This window comes from Bos javanicus, chromosome 25 (assembly GCF_032452875.1).
Source record: "Bos javanicus breed banteng chromosome 25, ARS-OSU_banteng_1.0, whole genome shotgun sequence".
In the NCBI taxonomy this organism is placed as follows: domain Eukaryota; kingdom Metazoa; phylum Chordata; class Mammalia; order Artiodactyla; family Bovidae; genus Bos; species Bos javanicus.
In genome coordinates, this window is record NC_083892.1 from 17362547 (window position 1) to 17376014 (window position 13468).

A 13468-nucleotide genomic window follows, 5' to 3' on the forward strand; every position below is an offset into this window, starting at 1 on the left:
AGTGAATTCCCCTGACCACCACGGTTAAATGAGAGACAAGCCCAGAGACAGCCCCAAGATTTTTCAAGAAGCAACCAGGAAAACTTTTCTGTCTTTTCCTCTAGATTTCAAACTTTGAGGTTATAAGCCTTGAGCAGCTGAGGGCAATTATCTAAAGAGACTGTACCTGGGGTAACAGCAGAACTGAGAGGCGGCCAGAGTCTGAGTCCCTACGGCACTGTTTTGAACCTCTCTGACCTCATCTAAAGCGAACTCTACCCCTATTAGTAAAGTGAATTAATAAATACCTTTTTTCTTTTCCTTTTTCAAGATAAATACTCCCCCCCTTTTATTCTGTTTTTGCTTAAGCCATTCGGAGTAAGAGTTATGATACTTGCACGTGAAAGAGCCCTGATATGTTCTCCTACATAATATTTACCCAGCTACCCTCTTGAATTCCATATTAGTCAGCTCTCTCTAGATTTTGCTGTAGTAACAAACAACCCTTACATCTCAATACCTTATAACAACAAAGATTTATTCTTCACCCAGTTTTGTTGGCTATGTTTCCTCTTTGCCCTGCTCCAAGTCTCTTTTCATTCTGGGGCCTGGGAAGGAGGAACAGCACCTTCCTCAGTCCCACGGCAGAGGGAGAAGGGCAACGAGCAACCCAGGCCAATATTACTTCTGCTCACACTTCATTGTTCAGTACAGGGCCCGTGAGAAAGCTCAATATCAGTGTTATAGGGAATTGACACCACCTGCTTCGGGAAAAACTGCAGGCGAATGGAAGAGCAGGGATGCACGATTCTCTTATAGAGAAAGGAGTGATAGTTGGGAGAAATGAAACAATCTGCGCATGTTCCAATCAGCCTGAGGAGGGGGGTCTTCATCCCCACCTTTCAGCAGCGGCAGATTACATCATTTCTCCTCTTTTCCTTGCTCCTGTTTGTGAATCCAGTGCTGTCCTCTTTTATTGAATGGAGTCCTGATTTAACCAGCCCATAAGAAACAGTGAAATTGTTTGCTATCATACTAAGAACAGGAAACATTTAACTTTTTATTTTGACCAAAAAGTATTAGTCCAGTTTGCTTGCACAGATCAATCACTAAATAAATACAAGGAACAAAAAGCACACTGCTGCCTCTCTGGCCCAGTGTCCCTGGGGAAAAGGCTCATGAAAAACATCATTAAAACTGAGACCTTCAATGAAACAAAGATTATGTTATAGAAGAGAAAAGAAAAGTTTGCTTTGGGCGAAATCTCTTTTCAGCTAAGTTCTACCGTTGGATAAAAGAAAAGAAAAATCCTCAATACTTTCAGATTGGTGAAAGGTATCTTATGACCAAAACCCGAGATGAAAACAGAAGACTCACTGTGCCGTTTGAGGACAAACACCAGCGTTTGTAGGATGGTCTGTGCTGAGCTTAAGCGTTTTGTGAGACCCAAAACGCTCATGCCTTCAGAACGGCACAGGAAATGGCATGCATTCTGCACTAAAGATCATAGTTAGATGGTAGCCTGGCAGAAAATTTGTTGTCATGCCCTGTTGAAAGGAAAAAATCCTTTAGATTCATTTTGTCTTATAGAAGATTTCTGTCTCAGTAATTCCAAAGGCCAGAGTATCCTGATAATCATTTTTTTTTTTTTTTGCTCTTTATGTTAACTTTCATCTTCAAACAGGAAGGAAAGAGAGCTGCTTCCTGAATTCAGGACATGCTGAGTGCCTCCCTCTCACTGGAGGTGTGTCGTGGGGGTGGCCCTTTCCCTGGGGCACACAGTCTGCTTCCTCTCCTTTTTCCTGTCGTTTCTGTGTGGCTCTTTGGGGACAAGCTCTGGGAGCCTGCGTGAGGCAGCATGGCAGACACCTCTGGGTTCCAGTCTGAGCTCTGACATTTAGGAGTTGGAGTATTAGTTTCCTATGACTGTTTAGTAAATTACCACAACCTTGGTGGCTTAAAGCAGCACAGATTTATCTTTTTACAGTTCTGGAGGCTGCTGGTGCTGCTGCTAAGTCGCTTCAGTCATGTCCGGCTCTGTGTGATCCCATAGACAGCAGCCCACCAGGCTCCCCCGTCCCTGGAGTGGGTTGCCATTTCCTTCTCCAATGCATGAAAGTGAAAAGTGAAAGTGAAGTCGCTCAGTCATGTCCGACCCTCAGCAATCCCATGGCCTACAGCCTTCCAGGCTCCTCCGTCCATGGGATTTTCCAGGCAAGAGTACTGGAGTGGGGTGCCATTGCCTTCGTCCTGGAGGCGGAGGCTAGAAGCCCAAAATCAGTTTCACAGGGCTCAGGTCTGTGTTGACAAGGCTGGTCCCTTCTCGAGACTCTAGGGGAGAATTCTTTTCTTGTCTTTTCTGGTATCTGGAGGCTGCCTGCATCCTGGAAGGCTCCTGACCCTTTTCTTGCATTGCTCTGACCTCTTGTTCCTGTTGTCATGGGGCCTGCTTCTGTAGCAGTATCTCCATTTGCTTCCCTCTCATAAGGACCCTTGTGATTATATCATTAGGCCCACCTAGATAATCCAGGATAATCTCAAAACTATTCATTTAATCATAGCTACAAAGCCTTTTTTGCCATATAAGGGAGTATATGTACACACACACACACACACACACACACACACACATATATATATTCACAGAGTCTGGGGATTGGAGGTGGATGTCTTGGGACCTGTATGCAGCCAACATAATGTATGATGTTAGGTGACCTGGAGCTATCCCTTCACACCTCTGGACCTTACTTCTCTCTTCTGTACTATGGGGATGGTAATAAAACCTACATCATAGGGTTGCTGTGACAGTTAAAAGATGGCATCAGAGTTTTTTTGTTGCAAGCAATGGAAAGTTAAAGGCTACTTGAGAAAAAGGGAATGTATTGAAGGTAAAAAGGTAACCCACAGACACAAAAGGAAATGTAAGGGTCTGGCCTAAGAAGCAGGTTTAGGGACCCAGGGTGTATAGACCCCTCTAGTCTCTGACATTCCACTCAAGATTCCTGTTCCAGGGAAAGGGCGTCTGCTTGGCTCACCCTGGGTTTCAGATGCACACCTTGGCCCAGGGAAGGCAAGGCACCGTAACCCACGTTACCCCTGACATTGGGTGGGGAGCAGTCAGAACAAAATCTGAGGGCTGATACCACAAGAAGGGGGAGGGTACGAAAGGCAAATAAAAATGAAAGATAGTCTTACTGCAGAGGGCTTGCGGTAGGTATTCAAAGAATGATAGCTTTTATCTTATCCTTAATCTTAAGAGAATAGTAACCGTTGCTTTGGCAAGATGAAACATGGGGAGCAGCATGACCAGGCAAGAGGAAGACAGAGTATCTGCATTTAACCTCAGCTCTGCCACTGATACATTCTGACCTTAAGGGAAGCCCTCTATTTTCTTATCTATAATAATACTTATTCACTCAAAAATGCTTATTGAATGCCTGCCTTTTTCCAGGCACTTTTTCTAGGTACCACAGATACAAGATACCATAGGTACAAGAGACAGAAAGTCTTGGCTCCTGTGGAATTTACCTTGTAAGGACAGACAATAACCAAACTCACAAATAAACATATTGTATAATGTAAAGAAGACCCAAGTGCTTTGAAGAAAAATAAAGCCGAGTAAGTGGATTGAGAGTCACAGGCCTGGGGTAAGAGGTACTAGTGTTTTTAGGGAAGGCAGGGAAGCTCACTTCTCCAAGGAGGTGACACTGACACCTGAATGACACGCGGAGGGAGCCAACTTTATGAAGACTGGAAGGAAGAGTGTTCCAGGCAGAGGGAACAGCCACTGCGAAGTCCCAGAGACAGGAACATGGCCAGTGAGGCACGAAGAGATGAGGCAGGCCGAGAGAATGGGAGGACAAGAGACAGAGAGGCTAGAGAGGCTGCCTCTTTGGTGGGGCCTCGGATGCCGTGATGAAGAGTTTGGATTCTTCTTTTTTTTCTTTTGAGCATGATAGGAAACCACTGGAGGGTTCTGAGCAGAAGAGTGAAGTAATCCAATTTATCTTTTAAAAAGATCACCCTGGCAGCTGGATGGGGCGTTGCATTACTAGTGCGAACAGGGAGGCCAGTGAGCAGGCGCTTGCAGGCAGGAGATGATTGTGGCTTGCAGTGGAGAAGGTGAGAAGAGGTCGGATTTGGGATCTATTTTGATGTTGGATTCAGAGTGACAGAGAGCTAAGGCAAGAATGACTTGGAGATTTTAGGCCCAAGCAAGTAGCTGAATGGAAAACCATTTACTGAAATGCTTTGGGGAAAATTAGAGTTAGATGTTGAAAGTTAATAGGTTTACTGAAGAATCACAACTTACTGGGAATAAAAACATGAAACCTTTTTTTCTCCAATAACTACATCACCATATTCCATTGAATCTCTCTTCCATCTAGGAAGTAGCCCTTTAATAACCTTTTGGTCAAATTCCATAACTTCCTACTCACTGTTTTTAGATAGTCTAATTTCACTGTTTGGGTTCATCTTGTTTATTTTTAAATCCTGAGTCTTTAGTCTCATCCTGTATGCAAAACTCATCTTTCCCGGTTCCCAGCTCCAGCCACAATTGTCTATGATTCAGGGGTCCTTGACCTTGGACGATAGAGAAATTACCTCTTTATTTTCACTGATCTCTAACTGAAATTTAGCCTCTCTTTTACTTATGAATGTAGGACACAAACTTCAATAGTATCCACAGTAACTGTAACTTTGTCTCTAATAGCAACCATCAGATGTTTTCACATCCAGCTATGGTTGTTACAGTGATCTTGAAATATCATTTACACTTGTCTCTTTCTTCAAATTATATTAGTTAATGGAACTGCCATTAGCGGTTTTATTTACAGTATGATTTAGAAGCAAGTACATTAGTATTTTACCAACAGTTTTAAAAAATCTTTTGATAACTATTGTTGTTGTGTTCAGTCACTCAGTCGTGTTCGATTCTCTGCAACCCCATGGAGTGCAGCCCACCAGGCTTCTCTGTCCATGGATTTTCCAGGCAAGAATACTGGAGTAGGTTGCCATTTCCTCCTCCAAGGGATCTTCCCAACCCAGAGACTGAAACTATGTTCTCTGTGTCTCCTGCATTGATAGGCTGATTCTTTACCACTGCACCATCTGGGAATCCCATTTTGATAACTATATTTTAATATAATTGGTTTGCTTAAAAATCTTATGTATTTACTATTGTATTTTTAAAAATATTATTCAGAGAAGAAATCCAAATTTCCAAAATGTAAAGGGATTATGGCACAAAACAAGCTAAGATCCACTGTAAGAAGTTTGGAAGAGATGAGGAAGGAGGTGGTCTCCTCTTCTCAGACACCCCTGGAGCAGGAAGAAGAACACAGGAAGAGACAGGTCTCCTTAAGTTTCTCCTTAAACCAGTTTGGAGAAAACATGTACTCAGTTACGAAGAGACTAAATAACACAGCAATCTGGGCATATTTATTGAACAGCATAAAATAACCAGCCCTGGTCTTGAAGATGGTTAAACCTGCAGCCCAAGGGTAAGCACAAGGTCTCGCAGTGTATTGTTAGGGAGCACTGTTGACTGGACACTTATGTGGCTTCTGATGACGGGGTTGGTAAAATGGGACTTGACCCTGTGTTTATGTGGGAGAATGATTCAGCCCCATGCTGGGTAATAACTGTTTTGTTCGTCTCTCAGAGTGGAGTTGGTGGGCGGGTAAGCAAGAGGTTTCTTGGAGCCATTCCTCATGTCATGGAAGGCTGGATTAAAAGAATCCTAGGAGATTCTGGACCTAATGACTAGTCTGGAAGTCCCATTCCAGATAACTTCTACTGCAGGGGTCCCCAACGTCCAGGATCTAATGCCTGGAGGCATTACTAATCACTGATCTGAAGCGGAGCTGATGTAATAATAATAGAAATAAAGTGCACAGTAAAGGTAACACACTTGAATCAAACCACCTCCTACCCCTGGCCCATGGAAAACTGTCATCCACGAAACCAGGCTCTGGTGCCAAAAAAGTTGGGGACCACTACTCTATTGTACTTCTTCCAAATATTTGAGGTTCATTACTCAAGATGGTGATGCCTCCAACATAGAATGTTTGGGAAACCAATTAAGGCTGAGGGCAGGGACTGGGTAATCTCTTTTGCTGAATACCATGAGTAGAGGTTTTCAAATGCCAGCCCTATGAATTGGTGAAAGGTTTTATGAATGATGGTTGATTTAAGGCCTGTGTCATTTTGTAAATGACTTTGCATCTAGCTTGTTCTTTCATGTTACAAGAAAACAGCTTTATCTTTTACCTAATGAAAAGTGGAACAAATTTGGATTTCAAGATTCAGTTTTCAATATAAAGCAAGCCATCCTCCTTTCTGCTTTCTTCTTCATAAATGCCATTTCAGACGAGATCAGGCGCATTTAGAGTGGAATGGCCATAGACCATAAATGCCATTTCAGATGGTAACTTTCATCTTGCAACTGGATGGAGAAATTAATAAAGACTAACTTCTCAGATTCTCTTGTGCATTTTGTGAGTATGCTATAACTTTTCTAGGTCCTGAAAAAGTTTACTGATCCTCCCAAAATTGTGGGGAGCGGGGGAAGAATTGTGTGTGTGTGTGCATGCACATGTGTGTGTATTTATACACACATGTGTACACAGTCAGAAGAATAAATTCTTGTTCCTTCTCAAAATTACAGAATCAATTGTGATTCAAATAGATTTAATTCAGGTTTGAGGGGGAAAAAAAGAGAGGACCTGACAAATGTGCCAATAAGACAATTCTTGGGAACACTCAGCAGTGCTGTTGCCCCGCTGGAATGCTCAAACCTGTTTGCTCAGGGGTGGGGGTCGGGGGTCCAGTTTAAGCCCCTGGGAGCCTCAGCTGCCTTCTCCTGGGATTGACACTCTTGTTTCCCCTCGCCTCCCCAGTTCCCCAAAGATGAGGAGTCACCTCTACTCCATCTCAATTTTTATTTGACCTGAAGCCAGTTGCACTGATTCCAAGAGAGAGAAAAGGGCTTGGCATGGCTTCTATCCTTTTGAGCTGGGCTGCTGAAATGACTAATAATTCATAGGGACTCCTCTCCAAAGATTAAGTTCTCTTCATCTGCCCTGATTCACACTTATTCTTGGTTTGGGAACTAGACAGTTCAGTTCAGTCACTCAGTTGTGTCTGACTCTTTGCGACCCCATGGACTGCAGCACACCAAGCTTCCCTGTCCTTCATCAACTCCCGGAGTTTACTCAAACTCATGTCCATTGTGTTGGTGATACCATCCAATCATCTCATCCTCTGTCGTCCCCTTCTCCTCCTGCCTTCAATCTTCCCCAGCATCAGGGTCTTTTCCAATGAGTCGGTTCTTCGCATAAGGTGGCCAAAGTATTGGAATTTCAGCTTCAGCATCAGTCCTTCCAATGAATATTCAGGACTGATTTCCTTTAGGATGGACTGATTTGATCTCCTTGCAGTCCAAGGGACTCTCAAGAATCTTCTCCAACACCACAGTTCAAAAGCATTAATTCTTCAGCACTCAGCTTTCTTTATAGTCCACCTCTAACATCCATACATGACTACTGGAAAAACCATAGCTTTGACTAAACAGACCTTTGTTGGCAAAGAAATATTTCTGCTTTTTAATCTGTCTAGGTTGGTAATAGTTTTTCTTCCAAGGATCAAGTGTCTTTTAGTTTCATGGCTATGGTCACCCTCTGCAGTGATTTTGGAGCCCCCCAAAATAAACTCTTTCACTGTTTCCATTGTTCCCCCATCTATTTGCCATGAAGTGATGGGACCGCATGCCATGATCTCAGTTTTCTGAATGTTGAGTTGTAAGCCAACTTTTTCACTTTCCTCTCTCACTTTCATCAAGAACTATACAGAGCCCCATTATTTCATCATGAAAGCCGGGGTGTCATTAAAGGTGGCCTCACATTACTGCTTAAAGGCCTAGTAGAAATCTCATTTCGCTTTTTGGAGATGCCATTGTGATGCAAAGTGATTTGGGGTCTCATTATTACCGGAAGCCCTTTGTTGGACTGACTGGGCCTGTCGTGTCCCCAGATTCTCCGTCTCCTCTCCTATCCTACGATTATTCCAAAATGGGGATACAGATACTTTGAGGATTTCGTGGTGTCAGTGCAGAGAAACATACTGAAAACAGGAAAATTGCGGCTCCACAGAAAGGCCCCAGCAAGCCTGCCCTCAGATACCCATGACACACTCCACGTTGTTCTGCTGTCCTGACACTGAATTTCTCAGGCAAATGAACACCTGCCAAGTTATTGCTGTAAGAATTAATCAAGAGAGCATTTTCAATGATTACAACTTCTCCTCGCTCATTTTTTTTCCTTCCAGGCAAATGGCTGTGCTTTCCTCTGTTGAACACTCACAGCTGCTAGACCCTGAATTCTATGTGAAAGAATTTTTGAGTTGTCCTCCTCTTTTCTGTGGACCACTTCCTGTGGCCCTTTTCCTGGGCAGTTTAAATTCTCAGCAGGAAAGGGTCAGTGACCTTGAATGACCCGTGTCACCCCTCTATGCCTGAGTTTCTTCACTCTAAAAGAAGGACAACAACAGCTCATTATTAACGTGAGGATTTAATGAAACAGTGCGTGGAAAGAGCCCAGCACACTGGGCCAAGCAGAGGCTCATCCCACAAGGATTTATTGAGTGTCTCCTATGTGCCAGACATGCTCCCAACTGCTGGAAATGCCAGAGGAGCAAACGCAGGCCCAGTTTCTGCTCTCATGGAGCTTTCAGTCCAGTTGAGGATTTGGGTGTTAATTAAACAATCACACAGATTTGTAACTCCAAATTGGGCCAAGAACTAGGAAGGAAAATTATACAGTGGCTCTGATCTAATCAAAGCACATCGTTTCATAACGTTTGAGTGACGATCAGAAGAAAGAATACGAGTAAACTGGGAGAAAGAGGTCTCAGCCCCAACGCGCCTTTGAGCACATTAGGAAAAAGGGCCTCTGCCCTGGAACAGAAGTAGCAGAGCATGTGCTGGGGCTTCAGTGCCTCTGGCCCATCTGCCAGGAGCCCTTGAGCAGAGAACAACTTGTACAACTATATGCTGTGATCTGGCTGGAAGTAAGAGGATACTGGAGACAGAAGAAAGCCCCTCTGCCAAGGCCCTGAGGTGGGAGGGCACACTGGGGGAGATGAAAGGGGCCCCTCTGGTTGGAGCCAAGGAGCAAGGCTGGTGGGAGGGGAGTCAGGGTGCTCTGAGCACATGTCAGCTGGCATTGATGCACGATAGCATTATTCTCACGAAGTCACTGCCAGCCCACCAAGGTCTCCTCAGAAACACCAAGGTTTCTCTAGACGCTGTTGATTTTTAACTAGTGAAAGCAAATTCATTCAGGGGTGTGATTTGCTGGCGTCACAACTGAGATTTATAGAATAAGGGCAATGTTCAAGGAGGGACGTTTAATGGGAAAGCAGGGAGACCGTGTGCCTCCAGAAAGACAGAAATGCTCTCTTAAAGCCCAGAAAACTAGATATTAGGCAAAAAGAAGTGGGAACAAAAAACAGAACAAACAAACAAAAAAGCAAATAAAAGCACAGCATTAGGGAAAGGTTTCTCACAGCACTATCATTTGGAGGTTGTAATTCTCTCTCCAAAGAAGTAGACTCTCCTTTCCTTGGCCTCTTAAAAAAGACCCGCCCAGCTGGAGACCCAGGACCTGGCAACACTGCCCTTGCTAGAAATGGTCCTGATCGCCCCTCAGGTTCTTTCTGGCTTTGATGTCTTTGATTTTGGAGTAATCCAAAAGAGTATTCATTAATTCACACAAATATACTGTATCAAGGGTGGAATTTTTTGTTGTTGTTTTTAAGTCTGAGTGTAGTGGGAAATAAAACCCCAGATCCTAGAGAATTGTGCATTGTTGCCTGTTAGCTCTGGAGTCTGTCGGGCTGGACATCTGCAAACGGTGGCCCAGCAGAGTTCTGGTGTCAGCACAAATTGTGAGGGAAGCCTGGACTTGGGGAACTGGGTGAGTCTGGATCCAGATGCTGATAGGCCACTTACAAGCTGTGTGACCCTGAGCAGGTTCGTCAACCTCTCTCCATACTCAGTGAGAGTGGCTGTAAACTCAAGTGACGGCTGTCATTAGGGAGAGCCTTGCAGCCAGGACTCTCAGAGATCCCCCACATGCAAAGTCATTTCTGGGGATCCTGCCTGGAAAGCAGCCTCCATGCCACCTACATTCTTTCAGGGATTTATTTCTTTGCATTATATCTGAAAAGTCTTGACTTTGGGTCTTTCAGAGATAGCAGTGCTTTGGGGAAACATAAGGAATCAGAATTAAGTCAGACTTGTAAAATCTTGTCAGCAGTTAGTAATCTCTAAACAGCTTTTAGGAAATAAACAACAACAAAAAAAAGAGCATTTAGTCATTTTAAATGTGGTATCCATGATCAGAAATCCCATCATAGTCATAGAATTCCACAAGAGCAGACACTATCAATTTATCCAGCATTTGAGATATTTTATTGCTCGTTAAGATGTAATAGAACTTAACTTTAAAATGTGCTTGACTTAAAACCATATTAAACCGGAATGTACATCAATCAGACAAAATTGAAATATTTCAGGAAAGAAATGAGCTACTTAATTTCCCTCCCAAAAAGAGCCCTTTTTTATGTCTCAGTCATGATGCTATATCTAAAGGTGGCTTCTGCTTTTTCTTTTACTTTATGGTCACATATGCAGCTTTCCAGGAGAAGGAAATGGCAACCCACTCCAGTATTCTTGCCTGGAGAATCCCAGGGACAGAGGAGACTGATGGGCTGCCGTCTATGGGGTCGCACTGAGTCAGACATGACTAAAGCGACTTAGCAGCCGCAGCAGCATGCAGCTTTCCAACCTGAGGCCTTCAAAGCAGAGCAGGCTAATAGTGATTTAAGAGTATGCTGGAGGGTATGCTGCTAGTAAGAGCCTAGCAGAGCAGGCTAATAGTGATTTAAGAGTTAAAAAAAAAAAAAATTCCATCCAAGATTTTAAAACAAAGAAATGCTAACTCAAGCCTAAACTTTTCTATGAAAAATGACATTGTTGCTTTCTAAGAATGGGACTGGATGAGGCACTTAATCAGAGAGGCCATTATGTTGTCAAAGGCTCTGCTGAGGCTATAAGACAGATTCTCATGGGCTTATGATCATTTTATTGCCTTTCAGCCCACGGCCGGCAATCCCACTCTCCCTCCTGCTGACAGAATCGGAAGCGGCACTCTATATTCAGTCCTTCTGGAGAGCCTATCTGGTAAGCGTCATGTGCAATTTTGGCATTTCGTCTGATGGGAAGTTTGTGTACTGTGAAGGACTCAAGGGAAAACCTGTAGATGAATTTGAAACACAGGTTAGGATAGCTAACATCCAGACCTTGGAAATAGGATTCTCTGTAAAACAGGTCTTAAAGAGTAATTTAGAATTTCTACCAAAACTTTTTTCACAATTGTCATTAAAGCTACCCTGCAACCTTTTTAAAATTTTACTTTTTATTGAGGTAAGAGTTGACTCATTGGAAAAGACTCTGATGCTGGGAGGGATTGGGGGCAGGAGGAGAAGGGGACGACAGAGGATGAGATGGCTGGATGGCACCACTGACTTGATGCCATGATGGACTCGATGGACGTGAGTCTGAGTGACCTCCAGGAGTTGGTGATGGACAGGGAGGCCTGGCTTGCTGGGATTCATGGGGTCGCAAAGAGTCGGACATGACTGAGCGACTGAACTGAACTGAACTGAACGTTAGTTTATAGCACTTTTTATGTTTCGTGTGTATGACATATTCCTGCCTTATATGCACTACAGCATGCTCACCAACAGAAATTTTGTTTCCATCCATCACCCTACAGTTGATCTCCTTTACCCTCTTCACCCTCCCCCAGCCTCTTCCCCTCTGGTAATCTATATCAACATATTGGTTTGGTTTGGTTCATTTATTTTATGTTTTGGTTTGTCTGTTTTTTTTTTTTTATTCCACATATAAGTGAAATTATACGAAATTTGTCTTCATCTTACTTAGCGTAATACCCTCAAGGTCTAACCATGTTATTGCAAGTGGCAGGATTTCTTTTTTTGTGTGACTGAGTAATATTTCAGTGTGTGTGTGTGTGTATTACATCTTTACCCATTCATCCATTGATGGGCACTTATTTTGTTTCCCTATCTTGGCTATTGTGAACAATGCTGTGGTGAAAATAGAGGTGTGTATATATATATGTGTGTGTGTGTATATATATATATATATTCAAATTAGTGTTTTCATATTCTTTGGATAATTACCCAGAAGTGGAATAGTGGGATCATATGATGTTCTATTTTTATGTTTTTGAGGGATCATAATGTGTTCCACAGTGGTTTCACCAGTTTACATTCCCACCAACAGGGCACAAGCTTTCCCTTTTCTCCACATCCTTATCAACACTCATTATTTCTTGACTTTTTGATGATACCCATTACAATAAGGATGCTGAACATCTTTGCATGAGCCTATTGACCATATTTATGTCTTCTTTGTAAAATATCTATTCATCTCTCTGTCTTTTTAAAAAGAGTTTTACTGTTGTCATTGTTGAATTGTGTAAGTTCTTTGTATATTTTGGATATTAACCCCTTATCAGATATATGATTTGCAAATACCATCTCTCATTCGGAAGATTATCTTTTTGTTTTGTTGATGGTTTCTTTCTCTGTGCAAAAGCTTTTGAGTTTGATGTAGTACCATTTTTTTTTTCTTTTGTCTCCCTTGCCTGAGGAGACATATCCAGAAATATATTGCTAAGACCAAAGTCAAAGATCATACTTCCTATATTTTTTCCTAGGAGTTTTATCATTTCAAGTCTTGCATTCATTCAAGTATTTAGTTCATTTTGAGTTGATTTTTGTGTGTGGTGAATATTGGACTACTTTCCTTTTTTAGTATGTGACCATTCAGTTTTCCCAACAACGTTTATTGAAGAGACTATCCTTTCTCCACTGGATGTTCTTTGCTCCTTTTTTTTTTTTTAATTTATTTATTTATTTTACTTTACAATATTGTATTGGTTTTGCCATACATTGACTTGAATCCGCCATGAATATACATGTGTTCCCCATCCTGAACCCCCCTCCCACCTCCCTCCCTATCCCATCCCTCTAGGTCATCCCAGTGCACCAGACCCGAGCACCCTGTCTCATGCATCAAACCTGGACTGGTGATTCGTTTCACATATGATATTTTACATGTTTCAATGCCATTCTCCCATATCATCCCACCCTCGCCCTCTTCCACAGAGTCCAAAAGACTGTTCAATGTATCTGTGTCTCTTTTGCTGTCTCGCATACAGGGTTATCATTACCATCATTCTAAATTCCATATATATGCGTTAGTATACTGTATTAGTGTTTTTCTTTCTGGCTTACTTCACTCTGTATAATAGGCTCCAGTTTCATCCACCTCATTAGAACTGATTCAAATGTATTCTTTTTAATGGCTGAGTAATACTCCATTGTGTATATGTAC

The 13468-nt window shown here is 42.6% G+C and overlaps 1 protein-coding gene across 2 annotated transcripts in view; it reads left to right on the plus strand.

Moving 5' to 3' along the window:
- The window catches only part of IQCK (IQ motif containing K), a 125598-nt gene that overhangs the window by 64170 nt on the left and 47960 nt on the right, over window positions 1–13468 (plus strand). For both annotated transcript variants that reach the window (XM_061401300.1, XM_061401299.1), the window contains exon 8: window positions 11140–11224. In XM_061401300.1, coding sequence (XP_061257284.1) covers window positions 11140–11224 — 85 coding nt within the window. The remainder of the gene's footprint in view (window positions 1–11139; window positions 11225–13468) is intronic.